The sequence below is a fragment of the Trachurus trachurus genome, assembly GCF_905171665.1.
Source record: "Trachurus trachurus genome assembly, chromosome: 7".
Taxonomy (NCBI): domain Eukaryota; kingdom Metazoa; phylum Chordata; class Actinopteri; order Carangiformes; family Carangidae; genus Trachurus; species Trachurus trachurus.
This window is the reverse complement of record NC_139901.1, coordinates 9474577-9498976: the sequence shown is the minus strand read 5'-3', so window position 1 is coordinate 9498976 and position 24400 is coordinate 9474577. Positions and strand designations below refer to the sequence as shown.

At 41.8% G+C, this 24400-nt stretch overlaps 2 protein-coding genes across 2 annotated transcripts; both read right to left on the bottom strand.

Annotated features, from left to right (window-relative positions):
- Positions 1-211: 211 nt before the first annotated feature.
- sars1 (seryl-tRNA synthetase 1) lies at positions 212-10262 on the bottom strand. The gene is made up of 11 exons (XM_083976145.1): positions 10079-10262; positions 8961-9031; positions 8730-8810; positions 8433-8591; positions 7255-7398; positions 6903-7058; positions 6359-6580; positions 6045-6174; positions 2285-2442; positions 1947-2076; positions 212-1200 (listed from the first exon to the last, which is right to left on the bottom strand). Exons 1-11 carry the CDS (start codon positions 10212-10214, stop codon positions 1037-1039), a joined length of 1551 nt encoding a protein of 516 aa, XP_083832271.1. The 5' UTR covers positions 10215-10262; the 3' UTR covers positions 212-1036.
- A 376-nt stretch (positions 10263-10638) lies between these two features.
- On the bottom strand, positions 10639-24188 carry LOC310989236 (interleukin-17 receptor D). The gene is made up of 12 exons (XM_083976230.1): positions 23943-24188; positions 19545-19629; positions 18028-18180; positions 16686-16804; positions 14237-14360; positions 13913-13951; positions 13665-13810; positions 13423-13497; positions 13231-13297; positions 12248-12394; positions 11930-12102; positions 10639-11839 (listed from the first exon to the last, which is right to left on the bottom strand). Exons 1-12 carry the CDS (start codon positions 24063-24065, stop codon positions 11288-11290), a joined length of 1803 nt encoding a protein of 600 aa, XP_083832356.1. The 5' UTR covers positions 24066-24188; the 3' UTR covers positions 10639-11287.
- Between the last annotated feature and the right edge of the window lie 212 nt (positions 24189-24400).

The following is a 24400-nucleotide window of genomic DNA, read 5'->3' as shown; positions in this document are numbered from 1 at the left end:
CTTATTTGTTGTGACACAACAAATTTACAGATTGCTGTTTTCAGGGATCAGTTACAGGATGTGTGATTATTTTCCCAGTATTGTTATAGAACCTAGACCAAATTTATAAAAATAAACACACATGGAAATATCAACTGATACAATATGGGATATTTAAATAATATTGTGTGAAGTAAAGACGTCAGATACTCATTGAAAACCACACACAAGATTTTCGATATCAACTGTATTTATTTTACAGTGAGTGCCACTTCATCAATGCTCAATCATATATATCTTCATATTAGCAAGTAAATACAAGTGTCAATGTCTTTGTCATAAGCCAGTGAACAGCATTATGGGTCAACAATGACAACAAGCAACAACAGTGGAAAATGATGATTGTAGTCAAGACCACATGAAGGGAAGCCTAAAACAGACAGTTAAAACACCTGATCCTTTTTCCACAATGTTGATTTTTACATTTCAGTAATTTAACTTAAGCCATTTCAGACACAAAGTAATCACAGAGAAGATGCAGGTTTTGGTAGCAGTTGCAGACAGCAAGCGAGCAGTTGTAGAAACTACCCAACATTTGGAAACCATAGAAGTAACAGTTTTCTACACACCAGTCACCGAAACTACGAAGTGAAGCTAGAAATGCTGCTGCTGAATCTGATCACATCAACATGCCCTGTCCCTCAGACAGCTCAAGTAGTCTTATCTGTTCGTCTTAGGCTCAGTGTTGCTGCACATATGAGAGGATGATGGACAGACAGGTGGTCAGTGGACTCTGAAGTGGACTGTGGATGGTGAGAGCACAGAGCGATCCCTTTTTCAGTATCCTTCATGTAAATGAAGGGGGAGGGGGAGAACAGCTGAGATGAATAACACCCTCTTCTCAGATAGATACAGATGGGATGGAGCCAGGGCTTCAAGATAAGATAAGAATAAGTGCCTTCTTTTACTCCTCAAACTGACCCCAGATCATTAAACACAAGGCTCTGGTCCATCTGTTTCTATCTGTGAGGTTGGTGCAGTGACACTGTGGCTGAGTCTATGAGTCGTTGACGGACATGGTCTCCATGGCGGTAGGCAGGTTCTGGTCTCCTCCTCCTTGCTTCTTTTTCTTACCCCCTCCATCCTGCTGTTTCTTCGCTTTTTTAGACATCTCCTGGTCAATAGGAGCTGGCTTGACGAACTTGATGATCTCTGTCAAACCTGGAGGGAGGGACACATTAAAAAAAACTTTAAAAATCGTTCCTTTGTTACTGTTTAATTCAAGTGTTTTTCAACCTTGGGGTCGGGACCCCACGAGGGTTCGCTTGGAATTCAAATGGGGTCACCTGAGATGTTTAACTAATAAAAAAAAAATTACTGATAAAAATATTTTTTTACCTAATTATTACTCTTTTTAAAATTATGATTAAAGACGCCACACACAATCCTAAACAACTGTATGCTATACTTTCACTTTCTCTAATATAAATTGAGTTCAAATAAAATGTAGCATATAAAAATACCTGAGCTGGCGTATCTTGAGTGACGGGGTCGCCAGAAATTTGTGATGTCATAATGGGGTCACGAGCCAAAAAAGGTTGGGAACCACTGGTTTAAATTTTGACTGAGACACCTCAAGACAACATTCAACTAGTGCCCTCTAGTGGACAAACTATGTCACAGTGACACTGTGCTGCAATTTCTTTCTTTTTTAAATTATCAAGTGACATTTACACTAATACTAATGTATCTGTATTAAGCTAGTATTTGGCCATATATGGGGTTGGTAGCTCCAAGACGTTGTGCGTGAGCAGCTTACAGTATTATCTTGTATTACGGGCATAACCTCACCTTGGACTACAACTCCAGCACAATTAAGTTATTTCTTCTAATTACTGACTGGATACACATTCCTTCACGGACCAAACCGCTTCCTGTCAGCTGTGTGCGTGTAATCGTTTACTTACCGGGAGGCATGAACTGCCTGAGCACCTCGGGAACAACGATGCCCTCTTCGGTTTGGTAGTTCTCCAGGATGGCGCACATCACACGCGTGGTGGCGCACATGGTGGCGTTCAACATGTGCACAAACTCAGCCTACATAACATACAGAAAGGAGGAATTTCATAAAACCGCTTTTGAAAATACATACAACATATTTCTTTCCAGTGGACAAGAAGCCAAATCTCTGCTCAGTTGCTGGAGCTTCACCAACAACAGCTGAGGCCGCTTCAGCGTCTTGTGAGGCTTGGCTACGTCAACGCCCCTGTTCAGATGCACAGCTGTGTTGGCGGCGAGCGCTCACCTTGTCCATCATTTTTTTGGTCTGTCCGTAGCGGATGCGGAGGCGCCTGGCCTGGTAGTCGGTGCAGTTTGAGCAGGAGACCAGCTCTCTGAAAGCAGACGAGCCAGGGAACCAGGCCTCCAGATCCAGCTTCTTACTGGCTGCGTGATTCAGGGCACCTGTGAAGACATTCAGGAGTTAACAGTTAGCAGTGATCTAGTGTCCTGTCCTCTCTCCGAAGTTGTTCCACATAAAGCACAACAAACCTCCATGGTCGGTCTGAACACACTGGACATTACTGCTTAAAAAAAGAAGAAGAATTGAAGATCTTCATTGTGGGTGACCTTACTTGGTCATTCAGGTCACAGCATCAAAACCTTCTGTATATTCACATGTTTAAAGGTCCAGTGTGTAAAATGGGGGGAAAACTATAGCATTCAGATTCTAGATTGTAGTGCTCACTCGCTCGCGCTCACCCCTCCCGTCGGCAAAGTCTCAGAGGACAAAAAAACTTGTGGAAATGGCGACTGAATATTTCAGGAGCATTGAGCAATGAGGTGAAGATATATAACATATTACGATGCCATAGGTTATCTCTCCAAGTTACTCGCGAAACGTGTTCTCTGGCTGGCTGGATTTTTTTAATTTAAAAAACAAATTCAGTCATTGCTAAAAAAGCTTGCCCACTGACTGCAGTAGACACCGGCAGTCCTTGTTCTGCTCTGCAGACTCAGCCAACTTGATGTGGTGACACCTCTACAGGTTTTTCCATCTGAGCAGAACAAGAACTAACTAACGTCATCAGCTGCAGTCTGAGACGGTGGAGTTGCAGTCCATCTTCAGGACGAGAGAACTGGAAACATGAGACACGTCGAGCCGAGGCAGCCACTGTAACTGTATCCAAACTAGGGCTGCAACGAGTAGCATATTTTACTATCCAAATGTTTGGGGTCACTATTCGAGTAGTATTCGTTTACCGATCTCTCTCACTCTTACAAGCCTGTCATTTCATATCGTTACATGTCCGTGGCAATATCGATTTTTTTTTAACCCACTACACTGGCTTGTGTGATATTTCTCCCTCACAGATCCGTCCTCAAATCACTCGCAATTAAAAGGGCAAAAAAAAAAAAAAGAAGGAATGCCACGGAATTAAATTGTCCCGTTAATAGGCTAAACATTTTTCTTATAACGGCAGCGCACACTTCAATAAAGGAACCATTAACTCATTGAGTGCCATTGACGTCTATGGACGTCAATCAAAATCCAACGCTTGAGTGCCATTGACGTCCATAGACGTCAAATGCACTTTTCTGCGGCTGGTAAATGGGGACGCTCTCGCGCACACTGTGAGTAATTTTGGGGCTTCTGGGATGTGTAGAACGAAGAAGACTGTAGATCAGAGCAAGAAGTGAAGAGGAAGGAGAAGACGAGTGCGATCCGTACGGACATAAAAAAGTCGGAAAAAGTTTCTATTTCTAGAGAAAAACGACGGGCAGAGCCTGGAACAAGTGTAACGTGGAGCTGGAGGAAAGCTTAGCCACGGATGCTATTAGCATAGCTCCAGCATGAAGTGATCGGAGGAGGCAGGAAAAGTAAACTGATAGATGATCAGTAGCAAAATGCCGAAGCGAAAGCGGATCGCGGAGTCAGTTTCACCAGTTGCTGTCTAACCGACGTGACGACGAACCGAGAGATCAGCGCAGTGCGTCGCTGCCGCGGCCGCGTCCAGCACAGAGGCTGGAGACGCCACGACGTCTCCCTCCCTCCTTCAGAGACGAGGGGAAGCAGCAGGAGGAGAAGGAGGGGAGGGGAGGAGAGGGAGTGGAGGGGGAGGGGGAGGGGGAGGGGGGCGTAGGAGAGGCAGCAACTGCTCGTACTTGTTGTATTTTAGTTGTTGTTGTTGTTGTTTTGTTTTTTGTTTAGTCTTTTTTTTTTTGGGGGGGGGGGGGGGGGGGGGGGTGAAAAAAACATGTGAAATGAAATTTTCAGATGTCTTACATATTTTTGAAGCCAAAATTAAAACGGATAAATCACTATTTTTCTTGAGAGACTCTCTTTCACAAAAATGCATTTTTCTCAGCTTTCTAGAAAAAAAGTGGTCTTTTTGGTGCAACCAGGCTCTATTCAACTTAAGATATATCAAGAATGGAACAAGGTACAAACAAATGGTTTTTCCCTAGTTAAATAGAGAGTCTCCTCTTTCCTTTGAGCTGTTTGGTGTTTTCAGAGTCATAGTACAAAATACTCTCTGGGTCTTGACATATTACTCAAAATGCCCCAAAACGCTGGCACCTGGCACTGACCATTTTATAAAAGGTCTGGCACTCAATGAGTTAACATTACAGCCTAAATAAACAATAACATTTCCATATCCATATTTCATTTCCATACAAATAAATAACAGCGCTGTCAAGACAAATCTGAATATGAACTAAGTAAGCATTTGTAAACGGAGGACTGCAGTGGCAAACCACAACTTGAGTAAGTTCCTTTTGGCCGATCCTTTCCCTGATCATACTAATAGAATAATACAATAATACAAGAATGAGTTTGTGAATTGGTCAAACATGAATTGTGGCAACGTGTGTAGGCACATTCAATTTATCACAGTGCAAACAAGCTCTGGTGGTTTAGTGCAATTTGTACCAATTTCACCATGTCACACTGCAGATAAGCACTGAAGTAAAAAAGATACATGAACAGTATTTTTCAGTGACTTTTTAGATAGGTATTTTTCTTCTCTCTTCTCTCTTAACTACTTTCATTTTCTCACTGCATTCACTTACAAACAACCTGACTTCACTCTCCACACTAGGGATGGGCATTTCGAATAATTTACTAATCGAGTAACCTAACCTGGTGTTACCCGGGTAACCGATTACTGTAATAAAAAAAATAAAAAAAATTACGTCATGTCTGATGGACAGAGCGCAGCCGGTGCATAAATGCGCTCTGTGCGTCAGACAGTCCGCATTACTGACACACAGCGTCGTCAGACTAAATATCAGGTGGATAATAAGAGTAGAGACTGGAGTTTAAGATGCACATATGGGGCAGATGTGCATCTTTATGCCGGGGAATAAAGGCGCTGCATGCGCTCTGAGCGCAGCGCATTTATGCCGCGGCTGCCTCGGAGGAGGAGGAGAAAACTTTTTTTTCTTTTTTAAATCATTAGCGGTGCTTATTTATTAGTCCACACTACATGTTGGTGCCTTCGGTCCTCTCTGCCTCGCATCGTTTCAGGAAATAACTGGGAAGGTTTCAGAATGTTTGTAAACTGAAAGCAGATTTTCTAACAGACTTGATGACACCTGTCGTCTCCCTCCCGACGGTTTACGCCGAGGGAACCACCACAGATTATTGTAAAAGGTTTGAAAGTCCGAGGCTCGATCCAAAAACGCTTGTACACAGCAGAAAATCACGTTGCTTGATCCGAAACTGTTTAACACTACAAAAAGCCGAACCACGGCATGATAATGTAGTTTGATCCGACACTAGACTGCGCTCTAACGTGCCGTTTTTTTAATCCTAGGTTAACCGGATAATAAATTCATAACCGAGTAGCAGATTGCCTACTCGGGTACCCGTGCACATCCCTACTCCACACCACACTTGTAGATGGCAGAGAGACAAACTTCAATACTAAAAACCTTTGTATGGTGGAGTGATTCTCCATTTTGTAGTTCCCTGGTCTTTAAACTTTTTGATACTATTTGATCTGAAAGTTTCCTGTAGCCTCAGAAGTAAGGCAGTATGAGTATGACAGCATCATGCCTACCAGAGACAATGTTGACAATGCGATAGGGAATTCCTAGCGTCTGGTAGAACTCTTCTGCGGTCCCGATCATCTCGTCAAACATCTCCCACGATTTGTCGTCATGCGGGGAGGCGTAGACAAACTGCTCAATCTACCAGGGAAGAGACGGGAGCATTTAGTTTGGAATAAATTCCTGCATCTACACATTCAAAGACACACGAGAAGAAAATGAATTGAAAAATCTAAATCTGAATATGGGGATGTCAAACTGAAAACAACCATTTCTTTATTTACACAATATTTGACAATATTGACGATGATGTCATATTTTTTACCTTTTCAAACTGGTGCACCCTGAAGATCCCGCGGGTGTCTCGGCCGTGGGAGCCCACTTCCTGTCTGAAGCAGGTGGAGAAGCCGGCGTAGCGGATGGGCAGTTCCTCGGGTTTGAGCCACTCTTCCCTCAGGAAGGCTGCGATGGGCTGCTCCGAGGTGGCGATGAGGTACTTCTCATCTATGGCGTTGTCGTCTGACTTTTCACTGCTCTTACCGATCACCTGAGGAAAAAGGGACAGACGGAAAATCGTTGCCCAATCGTCAGGACAGGAAATTGACAGGGATTGTCATCAGTGTGTGAGGCTAAAAAATATTTAATTGGTTAAGCACTTTTACTGGTGCAGCTCTCTGTCAGAGCCTCTAGGGGGCAGTGCCACAACAACAAACCATGGCTACAAGTATGTGAACAACTGAACATCTCATTCTATTGCCATCGTACACATAGTTTATTCCCGTCCTTCATACATTAGTGTTACAGTGTTCATTACTGTGATACGCAAGACTGTTAAGTTAAATCCAGCTTAACAGGAAAACTTTCCACACCTTGTACAGCTCTTCATCAAACTGGCTGAGCTGGGCGACTTCCTGCATGACCTCTTTCCTCATGAAGAACGGCGTGTAGAGCGGCGTGTAATTCTTGCTGTGGAGGATCCTTAAGCCGTAATTGATCAGAGCCTGCTCCAGGAACACCAGTGGGCCCTAAACACAACACAGGAGAGGACAAACACCTGAGCCGCTGGTCTCCTGATTTGTAGGTCAGGAGGCGAAAAAAAGGTGATCACGGGTCTTTTTTTTTCTTTGAGTGTGCCTGTACAAGTCAAAAATGTTATTTTGGTGGGGGAAAAAAATGAGAAAGAGAGATAAACATGTGCCCTTAGCTGGTATCTGAACTCACCTTCAAAAAGTATCCTCTGCTCCCGGCAACGACTGCTCCTCTCTCTCCATCAAAGCCGTCAATCATGACCACCAGGTCAACGTGGGAGTACTTCTTCTGGCCGGTGCAGTCGCCCCAGGTGCGCTCCACCTTGTTGTCGGCATCCTGTCAGCAGGAAGCGAGAGGAAATGTGATTTGTCATTATAGGATCAGAAGAAGCCAGTTTGTCTATGACAGAAAAGCATTTACATAAAATTCAAGAACTATTAAGTCATTTGTTTCCGGCTTCTTTAAATCATTTGTTTGTCTGTCTTAGTCGATCCTCCTGTGCATGGATCGCTCTTGAAACAAACTGCGGAGAGATGCTTTGCGTGGCTTTCTTTACAGCCGATTCTTCTCACCTGCATGGCTGGAGGGGTTTTCTTGCTCTACTTTCTCAAATAGTTAGAAGACGGTCTACTGGATTCTAGTCGGGTGACATACTTGACCAGGTCAGACTATTCACTTTTTTTTTCTTCATCTCTACAAATTCTTTTGTGATGATTTTTTTTAGAGTGCTTGGGATCTTTGTCATCACCACACTCCTTAGCTGTGACCAAATTCAGTGTCATTCAGAGGACACGATCTATGAAGATGTAGCATAGTATGAGAGGACAGTCTGGTCTACAGAGGGCTAGCTGTTTCTCCTCAGCTGCTGTTTTATTTGCTGAATCCATCTAATTCTGCTTCTGAACAGTGAATATCACTTGCACACAATAAAACTTGGGATAAACCTGGCATGTCCTGTGGATCCTTTGTTGCTCTTGAAACAAAAGACATTATTTTCAGGCAGTATTTTAAAGATCCCTCGAACCAGTACGACCTTGTTGCACTGCTGTGATGCAATCGGTCTTCAAATGCAACCATTGAAGGAGACGCAGCTTATGTTTGACAGTTGGCAATATGCAGTCACAGTGGTGGTCCTAGGTCCTAATCAAATACCGGTCCCCTAGACCTCATATGGTCCAACTTTATTTATTTTGGTTTCATTCAATCAGGAACAAATGTGCTGACATTTTTTTTTCAACTTCTGTTTTCATGTTCTTTTGTAAAGTTTGAATTCTGTGAGTATAGGGTTTCTCCCTGGACACTGTCTGATGTGTATCATGCTTTATCAAATCCAAGTTACAAAATCAATAAGAATGCGTAAAACCACCCACCTCATCGTTGCTGATGGGTACAGATGGGTGCAGAAGGTTGCCGATTTCCCTCAGGTACTCAAAGCGCTCAGCTTCCAGCCTTATCCTCTCCTTGTCAGATTTCTCCACAGCTTCATCCACCAATAAACGCACCTTCTTGATCTGGGTTACTGTCAAGGGCTGATGTATAGAAACAGTGACATGCAAAGACAAGATATGAGTAGGCTTTAACTAACTGTACCTTTACACATTTATACATTTAATAGATTGCGAAATAGCAGCCATGTAGATGGGCATGGGTGTTAGAGACAGCCATACCGATAGTGTTTCAGCTGTTAGGGACTCCACATTCTGTGCTTCTTCAGGTACAGAGTCGTCATCCCCGACCGGCTCCTTCTTCTGTGCTCACAACACAAAGAGGTGTTAAAGACTGAAAATAAACTGTTCAATTATTAAAACGCTACGTGGCCACACACTGACTCATCACTCAGGACTCCACAGCCTGTTCAGTCAGTTAGCAGAGTTTGTGTTCTGACATTTTTTGTGTACCTTCATCTTCTCTCCAATGCTCTTGCTGCAGAGGTTCTTTGCTTTGTTGAGGTTGTCTGCAGTGAAGCGGCCTGTTAGGGGGAAAATCACAGTCAATGAGTGAAGGGATTTGAGTTTCCTCAGAGTGAGAGTGTGTGTGTATGACAGAGAGATAAAGAGAGACCGAGAGCTGCATCAGCAGCACTGGTGCACAGGTGACAGCAGCTCTTCTTCATTCAGTCAAAAAAAAAAAAAAGATAAAACGAAAACAAACATATGTCTCTAAAATGGGAGCGATATTGCACTAATAAATCATGAATCATATCATGTTGGTTTTGAATGACTCTGCCTGTGGTAGCACTGCAGGGCGGAGTTGACATGTTGGCTGCTGGGATTGCATCAGATTGCACGTTATTACCCGGCATCGCTAAGCTAACCTGTGATTTACGTTAACCTACGCTTTATACATTACGCCGGTCAACAGCATAATGGGAGTGGGTTAACGTGTGCTACATCTTCAAGTCAAGTTTTAACCCTGCTTTTGAGTAACTGTGTTTAACTCCAACCATATGGTTGGTTTGGGATCACTGAAGGGAGCTAGCTGCGCTAACATTAGCCGCACTGCGTGCTACTCTGTTCCCGTTGTGGATCACACCCGGCTACATTCACATCTGGCCATGAATTATAACCTACTGTACTGGCATACATTCACGACTTGTGCGAGGTTTTTATTTTAATTAACTATCAAAATATAATGGCCACTGATGAATACGGCATCGATATAATGCACCAAGCAGCTATTTAAAGCCTGTTTCTATAGTAAACTATCTGAAGTCTTTCGCCAAAACTGCAGTGTTGCTGCAGTGATACTCGCAATTTCTTTATTTAAATATACTTTAAGTGCTGCTTATATGCATTTACAATAGGCCGAATTAAAGAGTATGTCATTAAATGTAAGAAATACATGAATGTCCCCGTCAGGATGGAACAATTTGCTATATTCGCATACTAACAATGAAAATGGACAGGTTTTTTAAATGGAGCTGGGCGTGAGCAGTGAGCACCGGTAACATTAGCATCATTAGCCACCGCGCTAATGTTAGCCACCACGACTGAAGTGAAATGAAAACGGTGCTTACATTTTCTCCACTCTGTATCTGCGGCGACCAGTTTATCGACGAGAGTAACATCTTTAAACCTCTTCCTCTGCGTCTCACGGATGACTTCGGGGTCGCCGCCTTTGTCGGTCCGAAACAGGTCCAAGTCAAGCACCATCTTTCCACGCTGCTGCCTGTCACAGAGAGGCTGGATGAGAGCTGAGCTCACGGCGATGACGTCAACACGGAAGCGTGGTGCATTCAAGTCAAAAAAAGATTGTCGTGTTTTTCTGGATTATCAACTTGCAGTTACAATTTCATGAAAACCCAAACTAATGATTGATTAATAAGAGATAGCGGTCTTATTAGTTCATAATAGCAACATTATTTTTCTCGTGAATTCATTATAACATCTTCTGTTGCCTGGCAACCTACAGCACCAGGGAAATACCTCACAAATGATCAGTCATTGTTGAACAGAAAGAAACACACACACACAGTAGATATTTGAATAATGTATTTTTATTAAAAAACGTATATGACTTTATTAGAAATATGATGCAGCATATAATATGAGACAGCTCACAAGATGTATCCATGTGTAACCCAATATCAGCTTTAAAAAACCGATAAGGCCTATTCATCCAATTTATTTCTATATGAGATATGCACATGTAGCCTATAAATAAAAAAAAAAGAATGACTGTAATCATGCACGTATACAACGTTCAATAATGCACTTCAAAGTCCACATTCTCAGAATAACTTCACAAACTCGTTTATGAGATTAATATGATTTTTATGTTGATTCCTAATATTGCAAAGGTTAATTTCACAGTGGCTTTTTACATGACACTGCGATAACACCAGCAGAAAGTGTCAAATAGCCTACATTTAGCTTTACTGATATGACGTAGATAAATGGATGTTTTGCTTTGTTTTGTTTTGTACAAATCCTTCCTGTATACACATGTATGTAGCATGTTAATGTATTTTAGTGGTCAAAGTGCACAGTTTCTGCCACTGCAGTACAGCTGTGACAGATGTGGTTAGTTGGGTGATTGACTGAGGAAACACCATCTGGGGGCGTAGTTGCACTATTCACCCTCTAGTTGTGACAACCAAGCTTCGCCTGGTTCATTTTTACCATCATCAGTCCTCTACCTTGAGGCCAACCTGTCAACTGCACTGGGCTGAGAACTACTAGCCTACTAAATGAGGGCATAGTTGAAGATACTCAGTTTTTAGTGTTTAGTCACTCCCTTCTACAGATCGGTGCCTTTCGGCCCTCATTGCCACTCCAGCCTCATTGATAGCCCACTGCAGAGCTGCTCCGGCTGGTAACTGGGAAAAACCTTCCTCAGAAATGTGGTTTATCTTCAGGTAACCCCCCGGCCTGTGAAGAGCCACGCCATGGAGGTGGGAGAAGAGCAGCGGTAAGTCACGTGTCAGAGTGTAGTGAGACACGAGCCTCAGCTCAGTGGGGATGTCTGTCTCCTCAGAGTACTCAAAAATGGCCGCCATGTATTTGGAGAGGTCCTGGCCCGTGGCTTTGGCTCGGCCCACCTCCTCTCCGATAAGTTGGATTGCCGCGTCGGAGCTGAAGGCGTTGGACACCTGGTTCAGCCCCCTCTTTGCCTCCGCATCTTCGTCATCGCTCTCTGGCTGTGGAGACTCGGGTTTGTGGCTGAGGCCTCTAGAACAGATCGCCAGGACGAAGTCGCTCTCCCGGATCTGCCGGCAGTACCAGGCCATGCTGCCCTCCTCGGCTACGCTCAGAGAGTCCCACAGGTCCAGGCACACCTGGGAAGAAAAAAGAGAGAGAACCCTTTAAAGTACACAATCGCCACCACACTGGCAAGACGGTCCTCAATGTTATATTGTCCACTATACCTGAGTGGCCATGTGCTGCTGTATGAAGGCCCCCAACTGCATGACTGCTTTGATATGAGCAGGACCATCGTGGCTGCTATAGCAAAACAGGAGACGAGGAGGGGTCAGCCTTGTTTTGGGTAATGAGACCACTTCCTCCTGGGTCCCGCTCTCTTGGTGCTGCTTGATAATATCTGAATGCATGTCAAAAAAGAACACACACACTATTGATAAATACCGGCATCATTTCTGTCACTCGGTTTAGAGTGATTAATTACATCTTGAATTATTACACTGGCCTTCAAGACGCACAGACAATTATTTGAGCTGCATTCGCACCTGGTTTTATCTCAAATTTCTTCAACTTCAACTTGGGTCTTCTCCTGGTTAGAACAGACAGCAGCACCACAAATATGGCCACCACAGCCAGGCACAGTGGAAGTATCAGAGCCATGGAGAGAGTGGCAGAGTGGGACAGGGCATTGTCTGAGGAGGAGGAGGAGGAGGAGGACAAATCAGTGACACACCCTGAAGAAATAGGCTGATTTTTTTTCTTTTTGGAAAAGTGCTTATTTACATCAGTGCTGAGAGTTAGATGATTATGGCAGTAGATTAACTGAGTTAGCTTCCCCCACAAGGCAGCTTGCTAAAATAACTGATATCAGTCATAGTTTGCCAAAAACATTTAATTTCTTTTTCATTTGGATTTAAAAAAAAATGACATAATAACTGAACCTAACAGGAGTTGCTGGAGATTATTTGAATTCAATATGGATGCTCTATATTTTTACATCTCCATAACAAAAGGTAAGAATATGGCACTTTGTGTTTGTTGGGAGCCAAAATGGAGGGTGTAAAATCTGGTGAAATACAACGTGCATTTCTTTCTATCAAGAGATATTGATGGACTGGAATGTACGGAAACCCAAATGCTTTTGTTTGAACAACTGGCTAAAGGACTTTATAGAAATAACAATGATGGAACGTGCAGCCTCAGGATCTGGTCTATTGGAGTCGGACACTGAGTAAAAAATACTTAAATGAGGGAAATGCACTTCAAGAATGATAGTGATGATACAGCCAGTATATGAATATGAATTTTAGTTTGTAGGCAGAAAGTCAACCCCCTTGGCAGAATGTTGGCACAGTGATAAATTGAATATGTAGTAGTCTGTATTTCCTGGAGAATAAATTTGTGTTATGTGTGTGTGTGCAATGTCTTAGTTATATGTTGTAAAATTGAACTGTAAAATAAAATAAAATTGTACTTTATGCACTGCAATTCAATTTATTAGCAGCAGAAACAAAACAACCTTCCTTACCTTTATTAATGTGCATGACCTGAATATTGAATACTTTTCTCACTGCATCCATTTCATTGGCTGCAATCTGCAATACAGGAAATTTAGAGTTCATTCATCACCTTGTGTATATATATATATATATATATATATATATATATATATATATATATATATCCTAGAATCAGATTCTAGTTTATTTTATAATTTTACCTCACAAGTGTAGTTGGTTCCTTCTTGAAGGTCATGCAGCTGATAGCTGTGGTGGGTTTTGTTTTTGGAGACATTCTACGGAAATTGGATGAATTGTTAACATGATAATTGAGTTTACTTCATTACCTAATGTGTTAGGTAACATAAGTTATATAATAACAGATGGGACAGATTAATACAAAAAAAGAAAGACAATCCCCCCACAAAAGACATATAAAACAGCAGGAGTTGAACCCACTTACAGGTGTTATGTTTGTGTATTTCTTCATGCCGTTTGCATAACAAAATGAGAAGTAGCTTGTGATGCCCAGGTTTGGGGGAGCCAGGTTAAAGGTCACATTGATAGCACTCCCATCCTGATGGACCTCAACTTGTTCGGGATACCAGTCTGCAACCGTACCATAAAATATTAACAGATGTTATGCTGATCATGAGGGAAAAAGGTTTTAGGAAAGAAGCATGAGAGAATGAGAAAACATGTTTCTCTTACCCTTTTTGCACTTTTTGTGGCCGTTCTTCTCTGCACATGCTGCAAAACCACATTGTGCATATTAGAATTAGATCACCAGTCATGTGAGAATACTAATCTCTCTGAAACACAGCGTGTATTCAGAAAGGCGCAGTGTTTCGACATACTCCCAGGTGTCAGTTATGAGACATAGTAGTACAGGAGGAGGGATTAAGATTTTAAAGGTTACCCTGGAGCAACCACAAACTCTGAGACCTCCTCCAAAACCTGTGTGTCTGTGTGTATGTGTAAAAGCATGTGTCTCTTATGAAATAGAGATAGCCAACAGCAAATAAGAGGTCTTACAACGGGTGGAGAATATCTCGCTTTGGTAGAACTCATTCCACTTCTCAGGCACTGGCAGAGCCATGACAGTAACAGCATACTGGGACCCAAGGGGGAGGCCAGGGAAAGGGTCCGACTTGTACACCTGCAGAGCACAGCAACTATCATCACCTTGGTTTTGTTAAAACATGCCGCACATTTTTATCTACACGCAATGCAATACCATTCAGACACAAGTGCTCTGCAGAGGCATGGAAATTGCATTTAAAGGGATAGTTCACCCAAAATTCAAATTTCACTCATTATCTACTCACCCTCATGTCGACTAAGGGCTGGGAGAATTTTCTTCGCCTTCTCGGAGTTACGGGGGGGTCCGCGCAGCAGTATTTGTCCATATAATGGTTGTGAATGGGGTTCACTTTTCTTCGTCCAAAAAGACACACCAAAAAACATCCAAATACCTTCATACTGCTCGTCTGTAATGTCCCTCTTGTATTGAAGCCCCAACATGAGAAATTGTTCCGAAAAAAAGTCTATTTTAAGCTTGTTTGTAGCGGAAGCTCCCAGTGTCTCAGTTCACTGCTCTTCCTGTGTCAGTGCAAATCACCGGCGGAACAATTTCTCATGTCGGGGCTTCAATACAAGCCCCGAGCAGTATGGAGGTATTTCGATGTTTTTTGGTGTGTCTTTTTGGACGAAGAAAAGTGAGCCCCATTCACAACCATTATATGGACAAATACTGCTGCGCGGACCCCCCGTAACTCCGAGAATGCACGGAGGACTCTGAAAATTCTCCCAGCCCTTAGTCGACATGAGGGTGAGTAGATAATGAGTGAAATTTGAATTTTGGGTGAACTATCCCTTTAAATAATAATAAAAAAAGAAGAATAATTAAAAAAAAAAATGTAAAGAGAGTTTTTGACAGGCTCCTGCTTAATGATCAAGAAAATTTCTTTCTCATATGAAATCTTCAAATCTGTGGTCTGTTCTGTTTTTTAAATTTCTTTTCTATTCTGTAATCTAAGTGAAGCTCAGTGACGCCTTTGCAGTTTTGTCCCTCCCAATTAGTTCTGCCTCATGTACGACACTGTGGTGGGTTTAAAGTTGTTGTATGGTGGTTTTGAAATCCATAATCAGAAGCACAACAACTAAATAGAAAACAGACATTGTGCTGTTTTTACATTTCCTGTTGTTATGCAACTTACAGTAATCAAACAAACAAAGTGAGTCAGACTGGGAATTCCTGGAAATAAAAACACAGCGTCTTGAAATATTGCCTCCAAATGTTGTGTAACATAACTGTTCTTATTTCTTTGTGTTTGTTGAGATAATTGCAGTTTGGATATGCAGCAGGGACTGGTCTGTTTACCTATACCTATATGTTTTATACTGATTGTGTGATTGAATGTCTTTTTTTTTAATGTGAAGCACTCTGTGTAGGCGTACTATGATGGGTGCTATATAAATAAAGTTTTACTTACTTACTATACATCACTGTGTGTAGCCTATGTCCCGTGTTGGTTATTAAGTCGTCGGTTCTATCTGCATTATGACCAAATTTGAGATTTAGAACCTTAGACCAAGATAGAGTTTGAGTTATAAAACCCTTTTTGTTTTCCAGATTAAATTACCAAAAATGCATAAAACCTGGAAAAAACACATCCTATTATGTCAATAAGTAGTACCAGAACTGGAATATGTGACTAACTCTAACTAATTTTGACAAAAATGTCAGATAGAACCTTATAATTCCAAGGGGACGAAGTGTATAATGAGAAAGTCTGACATGTAAAAGAGGAAATAAAGTCCAGCAGGACCAGCTTAGCACATGTGTTTCTGGTACTGACTGTCAGTGCTTGGGCTGACCCTTTAACACTGTTTAATAAATCATCTCATTGTCAAAGCTGACAAACTTTAATTGATTACAACTGTGCCATTATTTTAATAACCCACACTCATTCATCAATAAAATCTTTACCCTTGAGAATTTAATTTGCGTGGTGTTTACGGTTTCATACAGCGGCAAATTGAACAGTATGTAATATCTTTTTGTGTGCATGTGCTTTGAATAGCCTGTGTGTTGCTCTTTACCTCTATCACTACCCCTACTTAGCGTGGAGCGTGCATGAGGGGATTCTGACCTCTGTCCATTGCGAGCAAAGAAGTGTTGCACCATTTCGTCACGTTACATAAATTTCCTCAGAACGTGCTTGTAGTGACAGGCAGCACTAATAACAAACATGATTTTTTAAGGCTTTTGGATTAACTTCAGTGTGAATTTCACAGCTGTTTCCAATAAGGAGGGAATGAATTTCCAGGGGAGGATGATGGCACTCTGATCTCACCCTAAATAGCCTATAGGCTCATTTTACAATCAACATAAATTATGGATGTGATTCAATAACTGAAACATTCTTGTGTGTAATGGGCAGAAAAAACGACCAACCAAAGTGATTTGGCTCCTTCCTACCTTTTGAGCCTGTGAGGCTGGGAGGGAGAGGTTCCGGTGGAAGAGGAAAAGCTGACAGGCAATCGCGGACCCTCCCAAAGCCTGGAGAGACACCTGAAAGCCTCGCAAGAAGGCAATCCCTGCAGCAAATAACATAGACAGAGTGAAATCAGTGACACAGTCTCAGTGGAAAACAATAGTTTAAAGCAGATATCAGTGGAATGTTTTTGTTAATATAAGTCCTAAATAGTCCTATTTTCCGTCAGCAATCACTTACATGAAGTATTTCAGCCTAAACACGAGTCTCTCCGTCACTCTGCTCTGCTGTAACCCGAGGAGAAAATTTTCCTTGTGGGATACAAGTGTTATCCAATGAGGAGAGAGAACGGCATGAAGGGCTGTGTGTGCAGCCAAGGGATGCGCGTGAATGTGGTGACGTAGCACGAGGACCAATTGATGCCTGACAAGGGCGGGGGCTGCTAACTCATGGTGCGTTCAAAGAAACTCGTACTTTGTGTTTTTCCTTCCTGTGAAGTCATACCAGTTCGATCTGGTACGAGTTCACGGGTCGGAAGTTACGAGTGGCCGTTATAGGGAACTTTCACAGACAACAGGATGGTAAAAACACGAGCTACGGGTTACCTGGAACGCTACCAAGTCGTAGTTGTGACTTGAAGCTGTAACTTACGGTTTCAAAAGCCTGCCTTGAACGCAGCTTTAGCCGAAACGGCCGTGAAGCTGATATCTGCTTTAAGTTGTATATAAACGTTCTTCCCCCCCCCCATATTTTTGATCTTTGTTTCTTATTCTTATCTATTTCTTAGTCTTATCTATTTCCATTATTTTATCTTATGCCTGTTCACTGTTTTCTGTATGAGGTTTTCTTCACTTTCTAATTGCTTTATTTTCTCAGTGATATTGTTTTTGTATTTTGTGAAGAACCTTGTAACCTTGGTTTTGAAAGGTGCTATAGAAATAAAGTTTATTATTATTATTATTATTATATCCCCATATCAAAAGCATGCCTGTCACTGCACTGTCACCTGACACAGCCTGTCACAGCCTCAGAAATATAGGGGTCAATCAGCTGAGCTGTCAAACACTGAAGCCTTCTCATAATGCTCATAAGGCAATGTACGTCTTACTAATAATTCATTGAAATAAATCTTCTTCATGTCAAACATTTGTGTGAGAAATGATATTGTAGGAGGCAACTCATGACACCTGACATGATGGATGAGTTTGAAAACTGGCTGGGTTTTTAATAACCCACCTAGTCACGCCATGTGTCCTTATAGCAACTGCACACAGACTGCTTTTAAAATACATGAGTGTTTTTCGTAACCAGCGTTCATCAACAAACCATAGTAACTGGGCTTCCAGGAGACAACAATGGTGTCGGAGATTGGGTTCGGGTCATGTACAAATTCAATCTTGACGTCATTTGGCGCCTGGGTGTAGTGCTGACAGATTTCAGGGTCTCCTAGCAATTCAAAACACGGCCATGGTACACAACCTGAGGGGGGAAATAACAGATGATGTAAAAGTGTTATATCAGTAATAATTTATTATAGAGTACAGGTTGAGTCAACATTCAATAAGGGGAAACAAACTGCTATTTACTCAAGACTATGCTGATGGTAGTGCAATTGCTGTTTATACTGTAGTGCTCACTGTCTTTGTTTTAATTCAGTTCATTTGTAACACTAAAACATAACATTCATTATCTAATCTATTTACATTACCTGAAGTCACTTTACAGGTTAGATACTAGATCTAAAAAAAAAAACAAGCTAACACTTGGCAGCTGCAGAGCACGTTAGCGTGGTACCATTTCATAATTAGCTATCAATCATCTCTCTTTGATTCAATACAAACTTATTTGTAATGCTAAATCATAACTTACTTCACAGCTCGCCTCTCACAATGAACAGACATGGGGAAGTTCAGTGTGTGTTTTTTTTTTTTTTTTTTTTTTTACACTCATTGGCACTACACCATCTTTGTTTAATTCAGTTTAATTTCACATGTAACACTAAATTATAGGGCTACCACAAATTGTCTAGAGCCACTTTACCAGTTAAGGTCAAGGGCTCGGCATGAGCATGAGTTGAGCTCCACTTAGCATAAAGCACCCGATCCTTTATTTAACTTGACTATAACGTCAAATCCTAACATTTCTTCTGCCACATTATCTAAAGCTACTTTAGGTAAAGACCTCACAATATTATTAACAGAAACTTAGCAGGTCCTATGGGCAAGCAGCAGCAGTGGGGAGTAGGCTACACCAAGTCAAAATGCTAACATTTACTTACACTTACTATACACAAAGTTGAGTTTGCCTTAGGCTGATCGAAAAATGTTGGTGTAAATAAAGAGACAGCACTGTTTCTGATACATTTTACTGGGTTAGAGTAATTAAAACTGACTCTAGCATGACTAAAAGTGGAATTAGGTGAAATTATCCCAGTTGTACAATATAAAAAAAATAAAAACAGCCTAGACATTACACTAGCAACAGTCAAGCTTGCAGTTATTAGCATGGGATTTCCTTGAGTTTCCCTTTTGTCATTGTTCATTGTGATAACAGAGACTCACATTTGTCATTTGCGTTTCTGACCGCAGTGATGAAAACTTGAAGTCTTTGTTCTTTAGTCTAGCGCCTGATGTTGAAATGCTAAAATGAAGTGTAAACAATACTAGTTCCAGAACTTCCAGCTTGGAGGGCTTGCAGCATGGAGGACCTTTTGTACTTTTCAAAAGCTGCCAAGATACATTCAGCATTTCCAAGTTTCTTGGTGCAAATAATTTGTATGCAAATATATTCAATATATTAAGGCATGACCGAAAGTCCAAGTACAGCCTGTCTGAATTACTTACTTCCAAATGGTGCAATGGCGTTAAAACCCAGGGCCTGCTTGACGTCACCTCTGGTTATTCTACAGTATTCACATCCAGGCCCTCCCTGCAGAGGAGACAGTGATGATGAATTAATAAAAACAAACATTGTGTTTTGGAATAAAGTTGAATCCTACGGCAAATTGTCTTTTTAGGAAGGGCAACCTACAAAAACCCACATCATTAAAAAAAAACAGAATAAATAGAAACAGACAGAATGCGCACAGGAACAAAACCAGATGCTTTGTTGATCAGAACCTTGACATGGCATTAGCTGTAAAATATCCCATGACTTTCACATTCACTGTTCAGCTGCCAAGAGAAGCGAGGACTGGGTCAGACTCAATAAAGGAAAACAACTCTTATACTTACCCAAGTGGGAAATTAGGAATTTAACAACAAATAAATGCCAGATAATTAAGTTAAAAATAGGCTGTTAATAACATCATTAGAAGAAGTGTTTATAAATGTTTGCCTGTGCCCACCCAGGCAAAGTGGTTCTCAGCTAGCTGCTTCACAACAAGAGAATTCCCAACCCTTCATCCAGCTGGACATCTTCCCATCTCTGTCGGGTATCTGATCAAACTTAACATGCACTTCTATTCATCAGCCCTCAACTGGACCTAATAAAAAAAGAGCAGTGAGCCTCAATGACACTTACTTTTTTGGTTTGGAATGTATTTGAAACTTACCCTCTTTGACTATAACACACACATTTTACCTTAAAAAGACAGCTGTGGCCACTTCCATTCATTAGGATTCAAAGATGAATGATTTAGAAATAAAAGCTCAAATGTCAAGGTCACTGTGACTACACCATGGACTACACTTAATACCTTAAATAGATTCTTTCACTATGTGAATCTGGATAGACGCAAACACACAACTGTAAGAATAGTTTGTTTCGCGTTCTCCTTTCTTCTGCTCTCTCTCTCTCTCTCTGTATGTGTGAGCTGTAAAGGACTTTGCTTGACAGTGACTACTGTGTTGCAAGATGTGAATTCAATACACACTGAAAAACATATTTCAGGTCAGAATTAGAGCTGTCATGGTGCAGAGGCATAGAAAAACAGTATGTGACATTTGAAGAGGAATGTAATATATAACGAGCCAAAGATCAAATGAGAGTCTTTGGCTGCTTCCATACATCTGCACTCACTTACTACATCAGTGGCTCAAGCCTCCTATAAGCCGTGACAAATTGAATTCATGGGGATCACAATCTGAACAAATGATCTCCATGTACTGCTGCTTGATATGGAAAATGTGGTTGCTCTTGGCAGCTGTCAGATAAAGCTCTGTAGTGGAGATATTAAGTAAGAAGTGAAATTATTTGTGTAAAATACAAGCACTTTAAAACTGCACAAGACTAAGTGTTCTCATATGAATTCCACTGACCAGGTTTTCTTTGTTAGAAGTTTCCAAATGACACGGGTTTGACTCATGCCAGTGAATCAGAACAGGATTTCTAAGAGGTGATTAATCTCTTCAATATGTATTTGTTCAAAGTGCCTCGGGCCACAGGTAACAGTGATTGTTTCAACACAGGAACCAGCAGTGGAGACTGAAGTTATTTTGCAAATCTACATGAAAAATAAGGTGAACACACAAACGTCAATACAAATCCCCTGACAGGAAAAAAAAAAAAAAAAAAAAAGGAGGTGTATCGTGGGGCCCCTGGCGGGTTTCACATGTCTGTCCGTTGTTTGCAGCTCCCCTCTGAACCTCTCACATGGTTCCATTTAAATCAACGGCTCAAGGCCCAGGGTGGTCGCTTATCCAGCATTTCACCAGAACCAAATAGCGATGACAACAAAAATAATGATCGTGATCTCAAGTTACCTCTCCCTTCCTTTTTGTTCTTTCTTTTCCATTAACCCCATCTCATGGTCCCATCACTTTGAGCCTTTGATGGGAAATACCAAAACAAACTGGGTAAGTGTGAATAGTTCAGACTAACTCAGCCGTATTAAGTGGCGTTCTCTCGATGACTCCCATTTGTTCTGGAGTATTTTTTTGGATCGTGGTATTAGTGCCTGTTTTGAAGTAAAGGGTCTGACTGCGTCTTCCACCTCTGACAAACACTGACAACTTGCCCTGCAGGTTTAGAGACCTTAACTAGACTAACAGGTGGAGAAAATGAGAGAGGAAAGAAATACTGCGTTTGCCTGAGGCATAAGAGAGAGAGAGAGAGAATGTGTTTGTGTGCAAGTGTGTGTGCATGCGCATGTTTGCCGGTTCACACAATGGTAGTTAAACTGTCAAGTGATCTAAGAGCCGTCAGAAGTCTCCGCAGCCTAAATACTGACTTGCACGCAAACTTAGAAGATAGCGTAATCAACGTGCTTAAAAACATGCATGCCGCAATTGAAAATTAAACAAACAAGGTGTTTTTAATGAGATAAGTCAGTGTGTTTACTCTTAGGAGATGAAAGAGCTTTGTTTTTCCTAGGAATGAAAATGAACATTGATTCTGCTGTGTTGGATTCAATCTATTCAGAGTAGGAGAAGCTGGTATGCAGCCAAAGTGACAGCCGTAACCTCGGAGCTCAGGTCAAGGCCGCAGTTTCGCATTCCTCTTTCTCCATGTACTGTTGTTTCTGGAAGTGAGGAACTCTCTGCTGGAGGATGAACGCAGCACACAGAGGCCCAAACCACTCATGGTCTTATAATCTAGTGCCTGGACGTGACTGATGTGAGTCTAAAAGGTGAACTAGAACTACATATCATCCCACAGAGTCTGAGGAGACGGACCAGACCAGATTTACTTGTTTTCTACTCAGGTGGGATGGATGGTTTATGGCCTGCGTAGATACCGTGTGTGGGTGATGCAGGATTTACGAGGTCATTATCAATGAATCTGTCCTCAGTGAGGGGACATAAATAAAAAAAAAAACATCCTCCAGAGGATGAGGAATTTTCAGAGTAGTAAATATCCAAGGGCCTGCTGTTAAGTGATCCTTCAAACTTACACTTGCTGGAAATTACAGTTTATGTTGTTGTTGCAGACGGTGGGTCTGGACAACTTGCGACCCTTCCAAAGTAAAGCTATGCTCTTGCTTTTTTCACATGTAGCTGACGTGGCTTGGAAGTATATTTTAGCCCCAGCCCCAGCCCCCCCCCTCCCGACACACACACACACACTGAGGCTCAATCACTAGACCCATGTGGTAGGTGATGGAGTGTGAAGGTCTGCAAGGACTCAAAAAGTCATTAAGGGGAACAGCACAGTACTTTGTGTTTGTGTTTGTAAAAAGGGGCTATACAAATACAATTGCCTTGCCTTGCCTTGCCATATGTTGTGCGCAATTATGGGTCTGGGACTTTTCACTCTTCACACGTTTCCCTCACTCCCTGCATGTAAACAAAATCATGATGTTGGATCCAATGGTGGTGAAAGCAGATTTTGAATTTGTTCATCATGGGACAGATGACCACACACAGTTGTTTTGTTTCCTGTGTGATGGGATTGTTCCTTTTCTGCTTCGTCTTACTCCGTCTTGTTTCCTTCTTTCATGGAGGTTGTTTACCATCGCATTATGCTCCCAGGTGACCCTCGCTGGTAACCATGTGTTTATCTGCTATCGCAAAGGATTTTGGGCAATTCCCTCGGGCCAAGTTGACAGAGAAAGATGACGGTTTGGGACAGTGGCTTTGGGTTATAAACCAGGCCAACCATTTTGATTTTTTTCTCTCTCTTGTTTGTGGTCAGGTGTAATTTTCTATTAATTCACATAAAAAAAACAAACCTTGAATTATTTATGAAAAAAAACAGGAATACAACATATGCACTGTATATGTCACATTCAATTTCTCCACATGTTTCTGGATACATGGACGCCCTCGAAAATGAGAAGGCACATCTCAAGGAGCTATCCTGTAAAATAAAGTCATAAAAAATAAAAATAAATACACCGTGTTGCTAAAACTGCTGGTAAAACAGGTGTATGTATTTATAAAGCATGTTTGGTAAAAAATAAATCAATCCTGTGTATTGTCATAAGCGTGTAAAGAATACTGTAGAAGAAAAGAGAACAGACGCAGCAGGACTTAAAATAAATCCACAGTCTCAGAACAGTTTCTAATGGATATTTAACTACATTGTCATGATGGTCTGTTTGAAGCATTGTGAATTTCACCACTGGACACGAGAGCCAAAGCCAAACAGATGCGGTACGTTTTATAGCAGAAGCAGACCTCACCAGTAGTAGACTCCGTGTCACTCGTAACATTTTATTATTATTTTGGCTACAAAGAAATTATCCTGGATTAGACAGAGACAAATGTCAAGAGACGTCAAGGCTTTTCATCCGCAGAGCAGAGCTGATTTAAAAAAAAACAAAAAAACAAGTGCGTGCGCATGTCAAGAGTGCGGCTCACCTGTCGGATACAGTCCAACGTGCAGTCCTGGGGGGTGATGGCAGCGGCCGTGACAGCATCCTGAGCCCGGAGTGACCGAGCCAGCGCCACGAGCTGGTACACAACTAGAGCTGCCCTCCACATATTGCTTCCACCACCATGACACAGTCCCACTGTGAGCAGCAGAAGTCCAACACTCAAATACAATCTCTCTCACTCACTCGCTCGCTCGCCCCGCTCACTGACCAACCTGGACTGGAGGGTTACGAGAAGCCAGCGCTCTGTAAAAAGTGAAACCTGATGTGTCTTAAAGGGCTTTGTGAGTGACAAGAAGCAGGAAGGAGGGAGAAAGACGTTGAGGGGTGTGGTGTCTGTAGGCTATGGGTGGAGGTGCAGCCAGCGAGCTCAGTGTACATGTTTTAACAGTTACACAGACACACTGGTTTCTGTCCAGGATTCAGGAGCAGGAAGCAGGTTTG

Bases quoted from the DNA above. Each gene is read 5' to 3' on its own strand.
- sars1 (XM_083976145.1), bottom strand. From the start codon at position 10,214: ATGGTGCTTGACTTGGACCTGTTTCGGACCGACAAAGGCGGCGACCCC. The intron at 8,592-8,729 runs GTATGGCTGTCT...TCTATACATCAG, and splicing joins TAACAGCTGAAACACTATCG to CCCTTGACAGTAACCCAGAT. The intron at 2,077-2,284 runs GTGAGCGCTCGC...TATGTTATGTAG, and splicing joins CCAAAAAAATGATGGACAAG to GCTGAGTTTGTGCACATGTT.
- LOC310989236 (XM_083976230.1), bottom strand. From the start codon at position 24,065: ATGTGGAGGGCAGCTCTAGTTGTGTACCAGCTCGTGGCGCTGGCTCGG. The intron at 14,361-16,685 runs GTAGGAAGGAGC...TGTGCTCTGCAG, and splicing joins CAGCCTCACAGGCTCAAAAG to GTGTACAAGTCGGACCCTTT. The intron at 13,498-13,664 runs GTAAGTGGGTTC...CAATTTCCGTAG, and splicing joins AATACACAAACATAACACCT to AATGTCTCCAAAAACAAAAC.